Source organism: Equus quagga, chromosome 11, assembly GCF_021613505.1.
Source record: "Equus quagga isolate Etosha38 chromosome 11, UCLA_HA_Equagga_1.0, whole genome shotgun sequence".
Lineage (NCBI taxonomy): Eukaryota > Metazoa > Chordata > Mammalia > Perissodactyla > Equidae > Equus > Equus quagga.
The window spans coordinates 110802088-110820872 of NC_060277.1; the positions used below are offsets into that span (position 1 = coordinate 110802088).

Here is an 18785-nt window from a genome sequence, read left to right on the forward strand (position 1 = left end):
GAATCAGCATCACAGGGAGCATAGTAGACATGAAGATTCTTGGGCCCTCCCTAGCCTGACTGTTTCAGAAGAATCTGTATCAACAAGGTGATTGCATGCACTTTAGCCTTTGAGAAGTGCTGGTTTAAACTTCATTTATCCATGCTCTACACCCTCCCCCGCTGATAATCAGGGGTGGTTATATCCATTTTTAATAGACAGCACCTATCTCCTTCAAAGTAAGAGGACTTGGCATAAGCACTGCGACTTCAGGCTGCACTAAGACTCCCCCAGGGTGCTGAGGCAGGCAGAGCACAAAGCCCAAGCTGTGTTCCTGGTTAATCTGCAGCCGGGCTGGCGTTCTTTTTCCAACAGAGGAGTCTCATACTGAAAAACTCAACCATTTAAGGGGAGGACTGCATGCTGATCACCATTCAAGAAACTCACACACGGGAATGCAGGTTTGCCAGGTGCTTTCAGCTGGGTTATTACAGCTGCTCCTCATGACAGTACATTATCCTGATTTGATAAGCTGAGAAACTGAGGCTTGGAGAGGGTGGGTGCTTCCACCAAGGTCTTGAGGTTACTACGGGTGCTAAAACTCAGGTGTCTTCTGAATGTTAGACTGTCGCTTTCTTCAGATCGCTAAGAGCCACAGTGCCAAGGACGTGAAGGAAACCTGCGGTGGCACCAACCAGGAAGACTTCTCACTGGCTTCAAAAGACACAGCCTCTCAGTTCTCACCCCAGCCCATGCTCCTGGGGAGCCTGTGGCCAGGAAAATGTCTCAATTTCTGCTGGATATTAACAATAACATTTCAACCATAGGTGACACCAGCTCTGGCCAGCTCAGTCCAGCCCACTGTGCCCGTACTCTGCCTGGGGAGCTTCGTGATGGAGGCTGCTAAAATAACACCCTATAATAGAGTGTAGTTAATTGATCTGCTCTTCCTAGTATTAGGATGCCCACATGTCTCAGTCCTGGAGAAATTTTCATAGAGTTCTCAAAAGAGCCCAGCTTGGGCAATAAATTACATGGTCAAGATACTTAGCACCCTAAGTGGGGGGTGTCAGCTGGCAACGGGCCCACACAGCTCTAGCACAGACCATGAAGCATCTGGAAAAAGGCTAAGAACACTCTTTGTAGGTAAGTGGGAAAGATGTGGTCATTCACTCAAATGCTTCCAATGAATCTACATGTGAGCCATTCAGAATATAAACTTTCACAGAAAGCCCTGTTTCTCAAGAAGCTTCTGATCCAGCGAGAGAGAATCTGAGTGTGTCAGCTAAGTGCCATAGGGTGTTAGAGGCAGGAATGAGCTCAAGTAAACTCGGGAAACAGTCTGATTAGCTGGAGTCAACTGAAGAGGCAGGAGATTAAGCGTGAAACATAGGTGAGGAGCCTTGAATGACAAGCTGAGGCATGACAAGAGGCTGAGTCCTGACACCATCCAGTCATCTGGGAGGTCAGCCTGCAGTGCTGTCTGCCGGGCTGAAGGAGGGTCTGGAGGCAGGAAGACCAGTAGAGATGAGTCCAGGCATGAGGCAACCAGAGAACGAGCCATTGTTGTAGAAAGGAAATGCGAAGGATACAAGAGGCATTTTGATGAAAGATTTGATGACAAATTAGAATGGGGGTCTGACACCAAAAGCACAGGCAACAAAAGAAAAAAAACAGACAAATCAGGATTCATGAAAATTAAAAATGCTTATGCATCAAAAGATACTATCAACAGAGTAAAAAAGCAACCCACAGGATGGGAGAACATATTTGCAAATCACATGTCTGATAAGGGATTAATATCCAGAATATATAGCGAACTCCTAGAACTCAGCAACAACAACTCAATTCAAACATGGGCAAATGCCTTGAACAGACATTTTGCCAAAGAAAACATACAAATGACCCCTAAGCATACGCAAAAATGCCCAACATCACTAATAATTAGGGAAATGCAAAGCAAAACTACAAGGGAATATTACCTCACACCAGGTACAATGCCTACTATCAAAACAGAAAATAACAAATATTGGCAAGGATGTGGAGAAACTGGAATCCTTGTGTACTGTTGGTGGGAATGTAAAATGGTACAGCTGCTGTGAAAAATAGTACAGCAGTTCTTCAAAAAAGTAAAAATAGATCTCCCATATGATCCAGCAATTCCATTTCTGGGTTATGTACCCAAAAGAATCGAAAGCAGGATCTCAAAGAAATATTTGTACACCCATGTTCACAGCAGCGTGATTCACAATAGCTAAAATATGGAAGCAACCCAAAGCTCCACTGACAGATGAATGGATAAGCAAAAAGTAGTCTATACACACAATGGAATATTATTCACCCTTTAAAAGGAAAAAAATTCTGACAAATGTTACAACATAGATGATCGTTGAGGACATCATATTAAGTGAAATAAGCGAATCATAAAAAGACAATACTATAGGATTCCACTTATAGGAGTTATCCAGAGTAGTCAAATTCAGAGACGGAAAGTAGAATGGTGGTAGCCAGGAGCTGGGGCCGGGAGGATTGGGGATTATCGTTTAACGGGTAGAGTGTCAGTTTTACAAGATGAAAAGAGTTATGAGATGGATGGTGGTGATGGCTGCACAACATTCTGAAAGTACTTAATACCACTGAACTATAGACCTAAAAATGGTTAAGGTGGGAAATTTTATGTTATGTGTATTTTACAATAAAATTTTTTTTAAGAAAAAAAATTAGAATGGGGGCCCAAAAAGGCAAATTTAAAATCATCCCAAATGTTCTGATTTTTAGAAGATGCAAGCTTGAGTATTTAGAGGTTAGTGTCATCATGTCTGTTACTAACTTACCAACAGCTCAGGAGAAAATATATTTATATATACTTACAAATATAGATAAAGTAAATATGGCAGAATGTTAACTCCTGACTCATAAGGGTTGGTAAACAGTAATCACTGGCCTAGTCTTTCTACTTTTCTGTTATGTTTGAAATTTTTTCATAACAAAAAGTTTGGAAAAGAAATTTAAAAAAAAAAATTCCATAGACTTGGAGATGGGAAGGGTAGTTATAAAGATTTTATACCCACAAAGTCTGAGGTTCTAGACGACATGATGGAGCTGTCAAGGAAGCCATTGGGAATGCAATGTGGGCGTCGTATTAATGCAGGTACCAGCTACAGCTACAGGAATGGACAAGAGCACTGAAGAAAAGACAGGAAGGGAGAAATGAGGAGAGAAGAGCACAGATCCTTGGAAGTCTCACAGAGAGAGGTGAGAAGAAAAAGGCAAAAGAGAGAAAAATTCAGTACAGTCTGGTATAACGGATCCCAACAGAAGAGTTTCCATTAAGAGGGCATGATCAGGGGCCGGCCCAGTGACGCAGGGGTTAAGTGTGCACATTCCGCTTCAGCAGCCTGGGGATCGCCGGTTCAGATCCCGGGTGCGGACATGGCAGACACCGCTTGGCAAGCCATGCTGTGGCAGGTGTCCCACATATAAAGTAGAGGAAGATGGGCACAGATGTTAACTCAGGGCCAGCCTTCCTCAGCAAAAGAGGAGGATTGGCAGCAGATGTTAGCTCAGGGCTAATCTTCCTCAAAAAAAAAAAAAAGAATTAAAAAAATTAAAATTAGAAAAAGGTGGCAGCTTCAGGCATTTAAAGAAAAAGAGAGGGCATGATCGATCATATTAACAAGGCTGACAGGTCAAAAGGACAAGGACTGAGAAAAAGTTCGTAAATGCAGGGCCTAGGAATTCACTAGTCCTTTGTGACCTTCAGGAGAGCCATTCACACCCTGTGGTGTGAGAGGCCAGAGAAAGGCAAAGGGGTGCGCAGGTCATGGGGAAATGGAGGTAGGCACCCCTTCCCACCAGCAGGGCGCTGGGATGCCCCCAAAGCACACTGGGGTTAGGGAGAGCTCTTTCTCCCTTGGCTTGAGGATGATATCATCACCTTAAGGGCCCTCAAACTCCCTTAAGCAATTAAACAGTCAGAGCAGACAAATCAGGGGATGCTTTCAGCACGGAGTATGTCAGGTCCTGATACTCCCAGAAGCCACACAAGAGGCACAGAATTGTGTGTCCATATTCCTTCCCACCCGCACTTAAAGGGGCTAGCAAGTACAGTCCTGTGCATATGCCTGTCACGACACTTCACCAGCCCTCAATCACAGCGGCATCTCCCACAAAAAGGCTCAAAAATTACAGCAAGGATGAAGACCTTCATCCGAGCTGCAGAGTATGACAGACCAGCTCTCACCGGCAGGATGCAAACAAAGAACTAACACTCTTAAATGACTGCAGGACTCTCTCCTGCTAGCTGGGGGTTTTCACTTCATTGTTGGCTAGGACTGACTGTTTTTTTTTTTTTTTCAGCACTACTTAGTATCTTAAGTTTTTCAAGTTTTAAATTGTTGGGGCTGGCCCTGTGGCTGAATGGTTAAGTTCGCGTGCTCCTCCGCTTCAGCGGCCCAGGGTTTAGCCAGTTTGGATCCCGGGCGCAGACATGGCACCGCTTATCAGGCCATGATGAGGTGGCATCCCACATGCCACAATTAGAAGGACCCACAACTAAAATATACAACTATGTACTGAGGGGATTTGGGGAGGAAAAACAATAAAAAATTTTTTTCAATTGTCATAATGAGAATGAATCTTCACCAGATATAGCTATATTATCAATTTAAGCCAAAAGTGACCTGGTAACTGTCTTATTCCTTTGACCTACTGCAGAAAATTAAATGTTTCAGTCTCTCAAAATAGGCAAACAAACCCCAAGCCCCTCAACCAGTCAACCAGATTTAATCCAAAAAAGACATTCATTCCAGAAGTTACTGCCTAGTTGAATACAATATATCATTTGCCTCAACGTTTAAATAATAAAAACTTGCTTTTCACAATCCTGCTTCAGAAAAACACAGTATACCTGTGGGCAAAACTGACCAGAAGATCCTTTCAACACAGGGAGCCCGGGTTGAAGGACACGAAATCCTCAACCGCAGAATGTAGCTGAAGAGCAAAACAAGGGCAAATAACCTTGGAATACATAAATTCAGAGGGTTACCCATTAACATGATTCAGTTTATTCTGAACTACAAAAAATTCCAGTAAGCGCTTTGCTCTTCCCCGTCTCTAACCACACACGTCGGGCGGCTCCTAAGAGTGCCCCATGAGGCTGGTGGAAATGTCAGAAACAGAAGCAATTCTGAATGTGCACTCCCGCCAGTAAGAGCTGCAAATGTTGATGCAGCAGCACTAAAACCATGACCTTCTCGGGGCCTGGCATCCAGTGGCTGGGCAAGCAGAGCCTCGGGGAAGAGCAACAGTTAAGAACACAAAAATCCTGCTAAATATTAAGTGATGGCATCTTGCAGATGAAAAAGCACTTTTTAAACGTTCCCAATTCCCATTTTCCCCGCTTTGAGTATCCACTGAAATTAGCACCCTCCCACCCCCAAACAGAAGCAGGCTAAGCTCTGGGTAGGGAAACTCCATAGGCTTCTGTCAATCAGAATAGGAGCAGAGATCACGCCCTCCAGGGTGAAAACTACTGGATGGCTCTTTGAAAGAGAAGCCACTTGTCACAGAAATCACCCTAAATCCAACTCTAGGAGGACCACCAGTGGCAACTGACACTGATGATGGCCCCAGCACTATCGTCATGGCAATTCACCTTCCGCACTACAATCGCACCCCTTTTGTAAAGTACTGGCCTCATGGCGGTTCCACTGGAATCCATGAGGTCTATGATAAAATAGTAAAAAAGAGAGAAAAAGTTCCTCCTGACATAACAGGAAAATGAGAAAGGGAAAAGCAGAGATAACAACGAAGTGGAGATGGGGAGAGTGCAAAAAGACCTTTAATGTCCTAAAGCAAAAACAGGTGGAGAGCAGTCACATTCAGGGCAAGTGAAGGGAAAGGAACTGGAACCGAGAAGGACTGAGCCTCTGTCCGAGCAGTCCTTCTGAACCTGCCTCATGACTCAGCATTCCCAGCAGGAGGGCGACAACAGCAGCAGGAGAGGGGACAGGAGGTGTCCGGGGGCAGGAGGTCGAGCTGGATTTCCTAACACTAACCATTTCTAAGACAACACAGAAATGCCAGTTACTTGGACTTGTTTTGCCCTGGGAGGCGGAGGTGAGGAATAACCCAGCGTTGGAATGAATCAGACTTACAGAGGTTGCTTTCATTCAACATCTAAGGGCATTCACAGGTTCCCTAGAAACAAAATGTGCTTTTCGACAGTTATTTTGAGAATGACTGAGGGGCCAGGAAATGAAAATGTAGAACAGAAGCACATCACAAGTGCAGAGCTTCTCCCACAGCACTCCCCAACCGTGATCTCCCGCCCTCCTGGCCACTGGCCCACCTGCCACCCATCCCAACACCCTGTTCCTTCTTCCCTCCTCACCTGTAGCCACCTCCTACTCCACTAAGACTTTCAAGTGTTTAAAGACTGTATGGCTAATGCCAACCGCAGGGTTTGTGGCTCATGCTTGATCAGGGTACTCAATATAGTAATGATCTATGAATCCCAAACTTAAACATTCTCAGGGGAGAGCAAACCATATTTACTTCACTCCTCCACTTATTAGCAGTGTGACACTGGATAAGTTACTTAACCTCTTTGTTCCTTAGTTTCCTTCTCTGAAATACGGCAATAATAATAGTTCCTAATTCATAGGGTTGTGAACATTAAGTAATACAGAGAAAGCCTTTAGAGTGCCTGGCACATAGTAACGCTAGATAATGTTCTCATTATCTTAAAATACAAAAGCAATAACTCTACCATCCTGTAATTCATAATCTCATTACCTATCTTTTGGGAATTTCAAAAGATGTCATCCAGATTCTGGAAAATGTATACACATACACACATATATGTTCATTCCATTCCCCCTCCTGAAGAATGGCGGACTTTGGCAGGTGTTTAAATGTGCATTACTGAATTTCTTATAAAGTAACAGAGGAGTGAAGTTCATGTCTATTTACATGAGGCTTAACAAAGAAGTCAAATCTATAATCCACCAGGTCTCAAGCAACAAGATCAGTTAGGAATTCCCACCCTTCTAAAACAAACCCCCACCCCATGCACCTTTGCTTCCCAAGGCACCTCTTCGGCTGCCCTGTGGTCAGCACCACCCTGTGACACACGGAAGTGATCTCCTGAAGGGACAGGGCTGGCTCTGCCTGATGGACATCAGGATGGTGTCTGCTATAGCCAAGTGGCCACCCCAGGCACCACCCAGCTACGCTTCTGGTTATTCTACCTGTGCAGGCTCATTTCAGGGGCTAGAAAGACAGACCTTGTATTTCATTGCAGAGACAAAAAATGAGGCAGTGACTAGGCCAAGGTCATTCAGAGTAGGTGACAGCCAGGAAGAGCACTCAAGAGTTTTGACTTCCAACAGAGGATACAAACACAGGCCCCTCATCTGGTAAAAGTGCCCTTGAGTCAGGCAGCAAGCCAGACAGAGGCACCATCAAGGCACTGAGTCCCAGGAGTCGGAATGGGGGAAACCGAAGTTCAAAGAATAAAATCACAGAACAGCTGTGAGAGTCTACAGTGCTGTGATCCTACCTGAATAAAATGCAATTAGATGCACCCCATACTGATTCTTGGTTAACCCTGCCTAACTTCTTCCTATTGCATCATAAGAACAATTGCTTTTAATGGGTCCAGTACCTAGACACGTGAGGCAAGCAAACTTCACATGCTATGACGCTACAGCTAAATAGCTTTCCCCATGGAAATGCTGGCCTGAGTAGGAGCCAAAAATAAACCGAAAAGCCAATTCCTGAGGGGCCTGTCATCAGGGATGCTACAAACACACATACACATAGGGCCTCACAAAAGCAGGGTGATCACAGACAGACAGCTTTAATTTAGAGACATTAAATCTCAAACCACAAGAGACCATGAATGTTGTGGCAACTTAAAGCAAAAGACACAAGAGATAGGAAAACTAAATCATAAACAGGGAGCCCCCAAACCTGGACTGACAGACAGCAGTCTGCTCTCTTCCTTACAGGGGCCATGCTGTCCAACCATGACAGGTAGAGACCAGAAAGATCCACCATATCTAGCCAGTGCTCAAGAAGGCAAAGAGGCTGCTGGCATTTGGCTTTATTCCAAAATTTTACTCAAAGGACGACCACTGATAGGCAGGGGGTAAGTTTCCGCATAGGAGATCTGTGGCCAAATGGGAAAAGTTTCAAGTGGATAAATCACTACGATGCTGCAGGTCAGGAGATTGAGGAAAGGAAGGCGCACAAGCTGCGTGCTTCTTTTAGGTCCTAAAGAAGCTTAACTTTGGCTGCTGGAAGCCTCAGGAACCGGACCATAAATTCTGCAGTTCCAAGGAAGAACTACTTATTTTATTTCTGTCGATAATTTTCATGGAAGTGTCCAGGAGAGGGGAGGACTTGTTGGCCAGCCTCTTCATCTCTTTTTGAATTTGTTCACTAAAAACTTAAAAGAAATCAAGAGATTCATCTTAAGCCTTTACTCACTGCCTACCATACTAACATGAAAAGTACAAAAATATTCCACAGCCTACTAAGCATTTCACATTAAAAGGACACTATTAAAAAAATTCCAATAGGTGGCAGCTTTAAAAAAAAACGTTTCCCAAAACTGTCACTACATTATTCTATTGATAATTGGGTTCTCAAATCTCATAACCAGATTAAGGATGGAACAGGAATCAGAACCTAAATGCTCAGTCTCGGTCTAATGGTCTTTCCATTACAGCACACTGTCACCTCGATGGATTTATAAAGAACGGGAAGTGAGAAGGAAAATCTTCCTAAACCACAGTGCTGCAAGGTCCCAAGACCCATCCTACCACCCTAATCAGCGGCCTGGAGCAAAGCAGGTGAGACGTTCAGATGACCAAGGTCATCTGTGCCTAGGGCTCATGGTAACAGAGAGCTACCCATCATGTATAAACCAACCTTCCCCTGAAACAAACCTATTCGCAAGTCCTAAAAGAAGAACTGGGTCCTGCCATCTATAAACGGACGCTACTTGCCACCACTTGCAAGAATTCCTGTGCCCCTTAGCTTTTGCTAAGCTCAGAAGCTACAGAAACTACAATTGCAAAGAAAATACCACCAATGGAGCCACAGTGGATTTCAACAAATTCAAAGCAAGTCACAAGAGGGCAGCTTCAAAATATATCCAAGCTGGGTGCCTTAAGGTTATTTTCTATTTAATTTCAAAACAGGTATTTTAAGTCAAACTTCATATAATTATACATGGTGGGGGAGGCAGACTGAACGTAACTGTAAACAAAGTTAACCACTAAAGTCAAGAGAACAGGAACAACAACTGATAAACATGGCAGCTCCAGGCAGTGTGCTGGGCCTGCCTCCCGAGTCCCAGGGCAGGAGGCCATGACATAGCCAAATGAGCTGCATTCCAGAAGTCACAAACCTCTAGAGAAGATGGTTAGGGAAAAACGTATTTTAAAAAGCCACAGAAAGACACTAACAACCATTTGCTTGTAAGACAAGGCACAAACACAGGATATACAGCAAAACCTCTTCTGGACATAACAATACTGGGGGTAATTTTTAACAAGCATTCCACTGCAAAAAAATCATATTTTCCACATAGTTTCGCACATGAACTTATAATTTCCTCCCCAAGCCAGAGAAGCTATTGCCTGATCTGCATTTCTCTGAGGCGAAGCCAGGGGTCCTGTGTGCGGATTCCTGACTGTGGATGCATGCGCACTGGCAAGGAAAAAGATCCTGCTGGTATCAGCAGTCATTTCTGCCACTAGGAAACGGATCACAGGCTCTTCCCGGGAGCGGGGCTTTTTCCCCTGCCAGAGCCATCATCACAGACCCCCTTTGTAGTGTGGCATGAAGCCGTATTCCTCTGTCACCTTTGTCTCCCAGGGCGTCAGAAACCCAGATTAACTTGTAAAGTGCCCTCCCCTGAAATCAGACCTCTCAACATCCCAGGCAGCTGAAACAGCCCAGGCCTGATTGCTGCTTAGAAATGTTTTCTTGAAGGGGAGGAGGAGGAGATGAAGAAGGGGTGAAAGATACAGGGGTGTGTGTGCGTGTGAATCACTGATAGGAATTCACACTCAGGAAAACAAGACACGAAAGCCATCAAACCAACCTTGGTCCAAGGTTTCAGGTTTATGATGATAAACCTCTTCGTTTTTGTAAAACTGCAATATTCATCAGCCTCACCCCAATGCCACATGGGAGTCTGATGTCTGCTTAACAGCCTCTAGTCAAGAAAAATCCTTCAGGTTTCCAAATGGGTGGCTCTCCTCCATCCATGGTTCTATAGTATTTTTTTTCAAGAAGTCCAACTGCACTTGGGAGTCATCAATCCCAGTCGCAGCTGTCACATCCCCCCCTCAGCACTATTAATATCACGGCTCTGATTCTTAATAATTTTACTCACAAAGTTCCCCGTAGCAATTAAAATGAGGCAACGAGATAAAACCAAAAGGAGTTGGGTTTCTTCACCCATAATAATGCATTCTGTAATCTAGTGAACTTCTTTGGTTTCACGTCGCCCGAGATTTTCACCTCTATCCTTGTTCTGGAAGGCCCACAACCCCTCCCTGCACGGACCCAGCACGGCCTTCCTTTCCGGATGCACAATGCAGCATGGAGCTCCTCAGGGGTCAGCAAGGCGCCGCACTGGTGTAATGCCAGCGTGCCTCGGACCCCAGGAGTTCCCCACGGTGGTAGGTCCACGTTCCTAATCCCGAGGCCGACGCCACAGCATAGCACAGCACGGCTCGGAAGTCCCTTCGCGCGGGGAGGCCCGGGGCCCGGCGGCCCAGGGCTGGTGCAATGACTTTGCACCGGAGCGTCCCCTCCGCTGAGGCTCGTCCTCCCACCTCGGCCCAGTGCAGCTGCACCATTCCGGGCAGCGCCTCGCACGCCTCCCCTCCCTGCCCTTCCCGGCCTACGGCTCGAGCAGCTAACTCCGCCCGCTGCACCTTGGTCTCCTTCACGTGCTGCTTGACGCCCTCCGGGTACCACTGGACGCGCACGTAGCCGCGGCGCAGCGGGCTGGCCCTGCCCTCCTCGTGGCCCGCGCCCCCCGCCTCGGAGCAGCCAGAGCTCCCGCGGCCCTCCTCCTCGCCCTCCGAGTCCGAGTCCTCGCCGTGGATGAGGCGCACCAGCCCGAAGTGCACCGAGCCGCGGTAACGGCCCGACACCAGGTCGTGGGAGAACAGGAGCCGCTGCGAGCCGGCTTCGGGGCCGGAGTCTGAGGACGGCCCCGAGGCCGAGTCCGGGGCGGGCACCGGCGCCGGGGCCGGGGCGGGGGCTGCGTCCGGGGTCGGGGCCGCCTCCGGGGCCGCGGCCGGGGCCTGGGCGGGAGCCGGAGCTGCGGGCGCGGGCGCTGCGGGATCCGCCATAACTGCTCTGTGTGAGTCTCGGGAGGCGGCGCCGGCGGCGGCGGCAGCGACAGCGGCGGCGAACGAGGCACGGGGAGGCGGGGCCGGCCGGCGCCGGGGGCGGGGCCATGGCGCGCTGACGTGGCCCTACGTGCCGCCGTCGTCAGGGAACCGAGATGCGGTTGCTAGGAGCTACCTCCCCGTCGCTAGGGGACGCTGGAGATGCTGCCAGAGGCGGGGGGGGAAAGGACGGACTCCATGAGGGAGGGGCGAGGCCAGAGCGGGTAAAAATAAAAGGAGCAGGAAGGGGTGGGGACCGAGGAAAAGGGGAGTGGCTGGGGGGGCTGTTGGAGGATGATCCCGAGACTGTCAACAACATTTAAATGAGCTCCCCTGGCGTCTCCAGCCTAGTCCTAGCCACTGGGAGGGATACGGAAAGAGCAAGATACAGTCCCTATCCTCTAGGTGTTTACAATCTAGTTGGAGAGACAAAACATGTACACATTAAATAGCTAAAAAAGCAACTCCAAGGCAGCTTGTAAGCAAGGCATAATAGATATGTATAAAGTGTATCTAGAGTGTATTAGAGAATTCCAAGCAAAGCTTGGAAGGTCATGACCCCTAGGGACTGGTCGAGGAGTTGGCGAAGGAAGCCCGGAGAAAGATGAGAAAGATAAGCAAGTATTAGTTGCCTCTATGGTTTGGCTTTCAACCCATCTAGATGAGTTCAAAGTTCTATGAGGGTTAGTATGCGTGACAGGAGGTAATAGGATGGCAACTTAGTTAAGAGTGGGAGCCATGGGTTCCAATTTTTGGCACTGCCAGTTACTAATGTGATAAAGGTAGGCAAGCTGATAAACTTCTTTTCACTTTAATTTTCTCATCTGTAAAATAGGGGTGATAATAGCAGTACCTGTCTCATCAGGCAGTTGAGAGGATTAAATAAAAGCGAACAGTGCTTGGCATCTAGTTCCCTCAGTAAAGCTTAACCATTATAATATTTCAAAACCTCCCCCCGCCTAGACTAAAATTCTAGATTGGCAGAACTGTTATATTTATGGTCTGCTCCATATTGCCATTTTAAAATATAAAAAGTAATTATACTAATGTGTCCCCTAAGTAAGTTCCAAAAGCTTTAGATACATTCTCAGAGGACAGATTCATAATGGGTTGTTAAAAGGAAATTAAGAATACTCAAGATATGGCCCTAGCCTTTCTCAGTCAAAATCATTTTTTCCACATTTTTCTGTAAGCATCAATGACAGATTAGTAGGATGCTTCAATATTACAGTATTTAGGTTCTCAAAAAAAGGCAGAATCCCTTTTCTTTGTGTAGTTTACAGGCTGCCAAGGATACAGAATTACACTCATGGAAAAGTTATAAGCACGTTCATGAAGCACAGATGTCAGCTTGAGTACCTAAGATGCCCTGAACCAAGTACTTAGAGAGTATTGGGGTAATATTGGGCTTGGAGTAGTCGTCGGTGGAGCCAAATCTTGGAAAACTCACATACTAAGATATAGAAAAACTGAGACTAAATGAGCTGAAGGGGAATTAGGGTACAATTTAGGGGCAAAGCTAGGTTTGCAAATCATAGACTTCCAATCCAGACCACAAGGTAGAATGGCCATCTGGAGTCATTGCTGTCAGGACTCAGTTCCCTACTCTCTCCCCCATAAAGACCTGGGAGGCTTAGTAGCAATAACATAGTAGCTTCTGTTCCACCTACCGTGCCCCTTTAGCCTGACCTCCTTGGCCCCTGATAACCTAACATTTGTTGAGCACCTATTATTGATCAGGCACATTCACATATATTATCTTGTTTGTTATCACAATCCTGGATATAGGTGTAGTTAACACCGTGTAACCAATGAGGAAACAGAGCCCAAGGAATTCAGTACTTAAGGTCACAAGGTAGTAACTGACAAGGTCAAGTTGGAACCCAGGTTTCCCCACTCCAAGGGCAGGGGCTTTTCTAGTTCCTATGTCCATCGGGGGATATGGGGTGAGCAAGTAGGCTGAATGGGCAGGGCGATGCAGGCCCCAAATCTTTGTAGGATGTCAAAAATCCAAGTGAGTTTTGCATTTTACTCCAGCGTATGTCTCTGTTGTTTTAATATAAAAAGAATGTCCTTTCCTCCTCGATTGTTGAGTAAAATTGGCACTCCAGGAAGATGTGCCATGTTTATTCTGCAGCTTCTTGTAATAATGGCTAATAATAGCTCCCATTTATTGAGCTGTAATTTAATGCCATGTACTTTACTAAGTGCTTGCATAGATTATCCCCCTTTACATAGATTACCCCCTGTAAAGGAGGAAGTATGAGCCCCCCTTTTCTGAAGCATCATGCCACGCTATGCTGTTCCCTCACCACCACCAGGAACCTGCTAGGTTGTAGTTAGGAGCCATTGATTTCAAATGCTGATCTCTCCCTTACTAAACCCCTTTTGAGCATGTGGATCATGTCATACTTGTGTGTGTAACACTGGTGCCTGGCACAGTGTTGGAGCTCAATAATGTGCCATACTGGTGGGTGTCAAAGGCCTGAGATTCCTGCTCCTCCATCTGGTCAGCTTCCCATCCTCCCCTCCATACACCCAAGGAGCTGCCCATGCTACATCTAAGCTCTTTCTATTGCCCCTAGTTTGAGTTGCATCTGAGCCCTTTGAGAAAGAGAGGCTCAGTATGTTCCTCCCCACCACCCCACCCGATGGTGTCCTTCAGTGACTTCACTCAGACCTGAGATACTCCAGACTAGATTTGAGGCTTGACTCCTTCCCAAACCCCGAGCCCCCAGCCACAGTCTCTGCACACCCAGCCTGGCAAGTGGAGTGAGCCCAGATAGGAGCATCTGCTTAGTTTTTATTTTCATAATTGTTGAATGAAAAAAACCCTCATTCCCCGATGGAGAAACCCCTTCCTCTCAGGGCCTCAGCACCCAGCCCTTCTTGGAAAAGAGAGATGCTTCTCAGGAGAATTTTGCTTATTTACAGATGTGCCTGCCTGAAACTGAGCCAGCCTGGATACTCCCCTTGCTAAGGGGCTGGCCGGGTACAGGAGGCAGCAGAGCTGGCAGCAAAGTGAACTGATCTCTAGGAAGCAGGCCCTGTCTTGTCCCTATCTTAACCAGCCATTGGGTCATCTCTCCAGACCCACAAAGTGTGCACGGGCCCCACACTGCCCCCTAGGGGAGCCCCACCTGCTTGGCCTCTCCTAGCATCCTTGTCCCAGCAAATCCAGACAGGCCTGGAGAACTCCTTCCCACCCCAGGGAGCCCTCCCACACCTTCGGCAACTGGCTGGAGAAATGCCTCTGCTTGAGGCTTCAGCTGTGGGTTGCTCAAGAATCATGGGTTTTCGGGATTAAAGGGGTCCTTCTTGTTCCTGGAGCCTCGCTCCTCCTTGCTTTGAATCCCTGGGAGAACCATGGGACTTGCCCGAGGTCACCCTGCTCTACAATCAGGATCAGGACTCAGACGGGCCAGCCCTTGGCCATTCTCACTCCTAACTCTTAGGAACCATTGCAGTACACTGGGCAAAACCCTTTGTTCTGGGGGCAACCATGAAAAGGTTGAGCAATAAGTAAGATTGGCAGGCTCACCCTGTTTCTCTCCTTCCTGAAGATACAGGAGCCCGGGACAGCAAATCTGCCAGACTAGCCTGAGAACAGTAGGGCTGCTGTCACTCAGCCATGCCACCCTCTTCACCACCAAGTCCCAGGTTGCCAGGTCAGGGCCTTCTCCTCAGCTCAACTCACAAGTACTTCCTGGATAACCAACCATAGATACAAAGTGACATCTCCCCAAACCCTTTCCTCTCCCAGAGTCCTCATCCAGGTCGATGGCAGCATCACCTACCTGGGTTCCCAGTTGGCCACCTGAGGGTTAGCCCTCAGTCTTAAGCTCCACATGTGATCAAAGCCCAGGTCATGACCCCTCTACCTCTACCCGCTTTTCGTACTCCCCAGGTCCAGAGCTCGTCTGCTGGGGGCTGCTCCGCAGGGAGGTGGGGTGGTGCAGCCATGCAGCAGTGCGGCAGCTACGTATGAGGCTCCGGAGTCACCTGGACGTGGGTTTGAAGCTCCTGCTGCCACTGACTCACTGTGTGACCTTGCGCAAGTTATTTTACTTCTCCGAGCTTCGGTTTCCTTTCTGGTAGATGGGAATAGTAATGGTACTTACTTCTTAGGGCTGCTGAGAATTTAACCGCCATGATGAAGATAAAGTGCTTTGCAAAGTGCCGGTACGATGCACCAGCCTGACAAACACTACCTGATGTTCTTAGTTCACCTCCATCGCTCGCCTACACTGCTGTGTGGTCTCCTCACCAGGCCTGTGGCCACTAATCTATCCGCCACGTTGTGCCAGGGAGGTGGAAAATACACATGATCTTCCAACTTCTCAGCTTAATATCTTTCTGTGGCTCTCATGGTCCACCAGAGAATGACGCGTGTGCCCTTCATGAATTGATTCCCTTTACCTGCCTCCAACCCCCTCTTCCACTTCTGTACCAAGCACACTCGCTCCATGCTCCAGCCCAGCTGCCTACTTCAGGATCCCAACTTTTTGGAGCCTCTATACCTTTTCACTTGTTCGCCGTCTGCATGCCTGGAATTTTTTTCTACTACTTGAACCTCTGTTTCTATCTAAAGAACTCCTTTTCATGTTACAAGACCCAGCTTGGGTCTTCTTATCCATGAAGTCTTCCAAGTGCCCCATTCCCCCTGCTTATTCCCTCACTTACCTGGTAATACCTGTGTGATTGTATTTATTACCCTCTATTAGCCTGATAACACTTGTGTGATTATACTTATTACCCTTTATTACAACCAGTTTTTGTGCTCCTGTCTCTCCCACACGATCGTAAACACCTTAGGGCAGGGACCATATCTTCGCCATCTTTGTATCCCAGCATCCAGCACAGATCTGACTCATGGTAGGTACTCAAGCATCTTTGTTGAATGATTGAACAAAATAGCCAACCTCTCCTAATGGCCCTAAATGCATCAACAGGCCTCTGGGACACCTCTGTCTTTCCTTAAGTCCACAACTCTCCATTTTCCTAGACATGGAGAGAAACATACACACTCACATCACACATACATCCATGCTCACCCCACATGCATGCGCACACACAAACACACACACACACACTCTGTTGCTCTCTCCTTAGCCTTCATTCAGCCTCTAGATCTCACTGCCCATTATGGTAGCCCCTAACCACACGTGGCTCTTGAGCACTTGAAATGTGACTGGTCTGAATTGATGTGTGCTGTAAGTGTAAAATACACGCTGAATTTTGAAAATTCATTGCAGAAAAAAAAAGAATATAAAATATCTCATTAATATTTTTATATTGATCACTTGTTGAAATGACAATATATGTATTAGGTTAAATAAAATATATTATTAAAATTTGTTTCTTTTGGCTTTTTTGCATGTGGCTACCAGAAAATTGAAAATCACATATGGGGCACACATGCTCTTTCTATTGGACACTGGGACTCCAGATGCTCAAAGCCGTAGGTCTGTTCTTTCTCCAGGAGGTGGCGATCCCGTCCTGGCTTTGATACCTCCATTCCAGAAAGGTCTGGAAGGTTCCTGAGGAAACTGCCTGTGTAATATGGCAGATATTGAACTGTAAATAAAGATGGGGCCCTACTCAGCCCTGCAGTGAAGCTGGCCTATCTATGCAAAGGAGGCCTCAAAATAAGTCCACAGGAAGTCAAGAAGCTAAGTGCCATCCTCCTCAACAGAAGAATCGACACCCAGTTGATAGATTCCTACTCTGTAGGCGGCATGATGCCACACTTTCAACACACTCTCTGTTTTCCAGGGGCTTATAAGTCTATTGGGGCTGGGCACAGTAGATGCTGTGGTGCACAGCGCAAGCCCGCCTTCATGTCTGAGGCACTCCTCCCCGCAGCTGCGTCCCTCTCCAAGGACTGCTCTGCACTGAAGGAAGATGCCTCACCCATCCAATGACTCTCTGTGAGGGGGAACAAAGCCTGGCCCTCTCCCCTCTATTCAGAACATTGGGGCAAGGCCATCCCAGCCTCAGAGCTCCTCCTGGGATCAGCTGAGGCCTCTGCTGCAATGACCTCAATACAGTTAAACTTCTCGCTCTGCCTGCTGCTGCTGACCTGATGCCCTCACAGGTGCTGGCCTGAGAGGGCTCCCAATAACTGCCTTCATGCAGATCTCAGAGTCTTAGTCAATTTCCTATTGGTGCCAAACGTGGTCCTAGGGAACAGACTCCAAATGGGATTCTGGAACTGGATCATCTGTCTGCTAATGAGGACCCACCTCATTAGTGGTAGGTGGAATATTCTGGCCCCTGGCATGCTGTAGTGATACAATTGTTAAAATTTTCATGGGCATGGGGCCAGCCTGGTGGCACAGCGGTTAAGTGTGCATATTCCGCTTTGGCAGTCCGGGGTTCACCAGTTCGGATCCTGGGTGCAGATACGGCACCATTTGGCAAGCCATGCTGTGGCAGGCGTCCCACATATAAAGTAGAGGAATATGGGCACGGATGTTACCTCAGGGCCAGTCTTCCTCAGCAAAAAGAGGAGGATTGGCAGCAGATGTTAGCTCAGGGCTAATCTTCCTCCAAAAAAAAAAAAAACAACAACTTTCATGGGCAGTGGACTGGCCTGGGATACCAGTGGAAGGAAATGCAGTGGTGGTGAAAAATCTTAGGCATTTGCAAGGTATGAGAGAGTAGTCTTTATAAGGACTGCGGAATCCCATGGCTCTTCTTAGGGGCAGTCGCATTGGAGAAAAACAGTAAAAGGCTGTGGGTCACCAACTGGAGGCTCAGTATAAAAGCCAGAAGGTATCCTTGGCAGCATGTAAAGAAACTCGCCTCCTGAAGTTGGGGGACAGAGAAAAGTAGAGGATCAGGTTCTGGACGTAATAAGAGTAGCCAGGCCCCAGAGAAGGCTGAATTCTCAACCTTACTGAGTCAGCTATGCCAAGGAGGATCTGACTGGGAAGAAATGGGACTCTGAGACACCTGGGGATATCTGGGTCACTGTACTCAAAAATCTTGAAGCTCCAGGTTCTGCTCCAGCCTTCTGGACCTTCACAGCTGTGGTCCCCTCCTGCCTGTTAGAGGTTAGTGCTCTCTCTCTCTCTCGCTTGGAGACAATGATTCCTCCTTATAAGACATGTTCTGCCCCGCCCCACCCCCAAGGATCTATTCCACCTCCTCTCTTTGCACTAGACCAATAACTAGGTTTAAATCACAACATAATATGGCTGGTGAAGTACTGTGCCACCTAAGAGAGGGAAAAGGCTATCCCTGGAAGGGACTGCAGGTCCAGCATGGTGCCAACAGGAGCTGGGAGAGTACAGGGCGGGAATCGGAGGATACTGCATCGAGAGAGGCAGAACATAAAGTCGGATAAGGAGAGTGTGTTGTTTGGGGGCACTTCTCCAC

At 47.3% G+C, this 18785-nt stretch overlaps 1 protein-coding gene across 1 annotated transcript in view; it reads right to left on the reverse strand.

The window, feature by feature from the left end:
* UBE2O (ubiquitin conjugating enzyme E2 O) overlaps positions 1–11443 on the reverse strand; it is a 65101-nt gene extending 53658 nt beyond the window's left edge. Inside the window, exon 1 of the mRNA XM_046677892.1 lies at positions 10941–11443. Within this exon, the coding sequence (XP_046533848.1) occupies positions 10941–11363 (423 nt within the window). The 5' untranslated portion in view covers positions 11364–11443. The remainder of the gene's footprint in view (positions 1–10940) is intronic.
* Positions 11444–18785: the final 7342 nt, after the last annotated feature.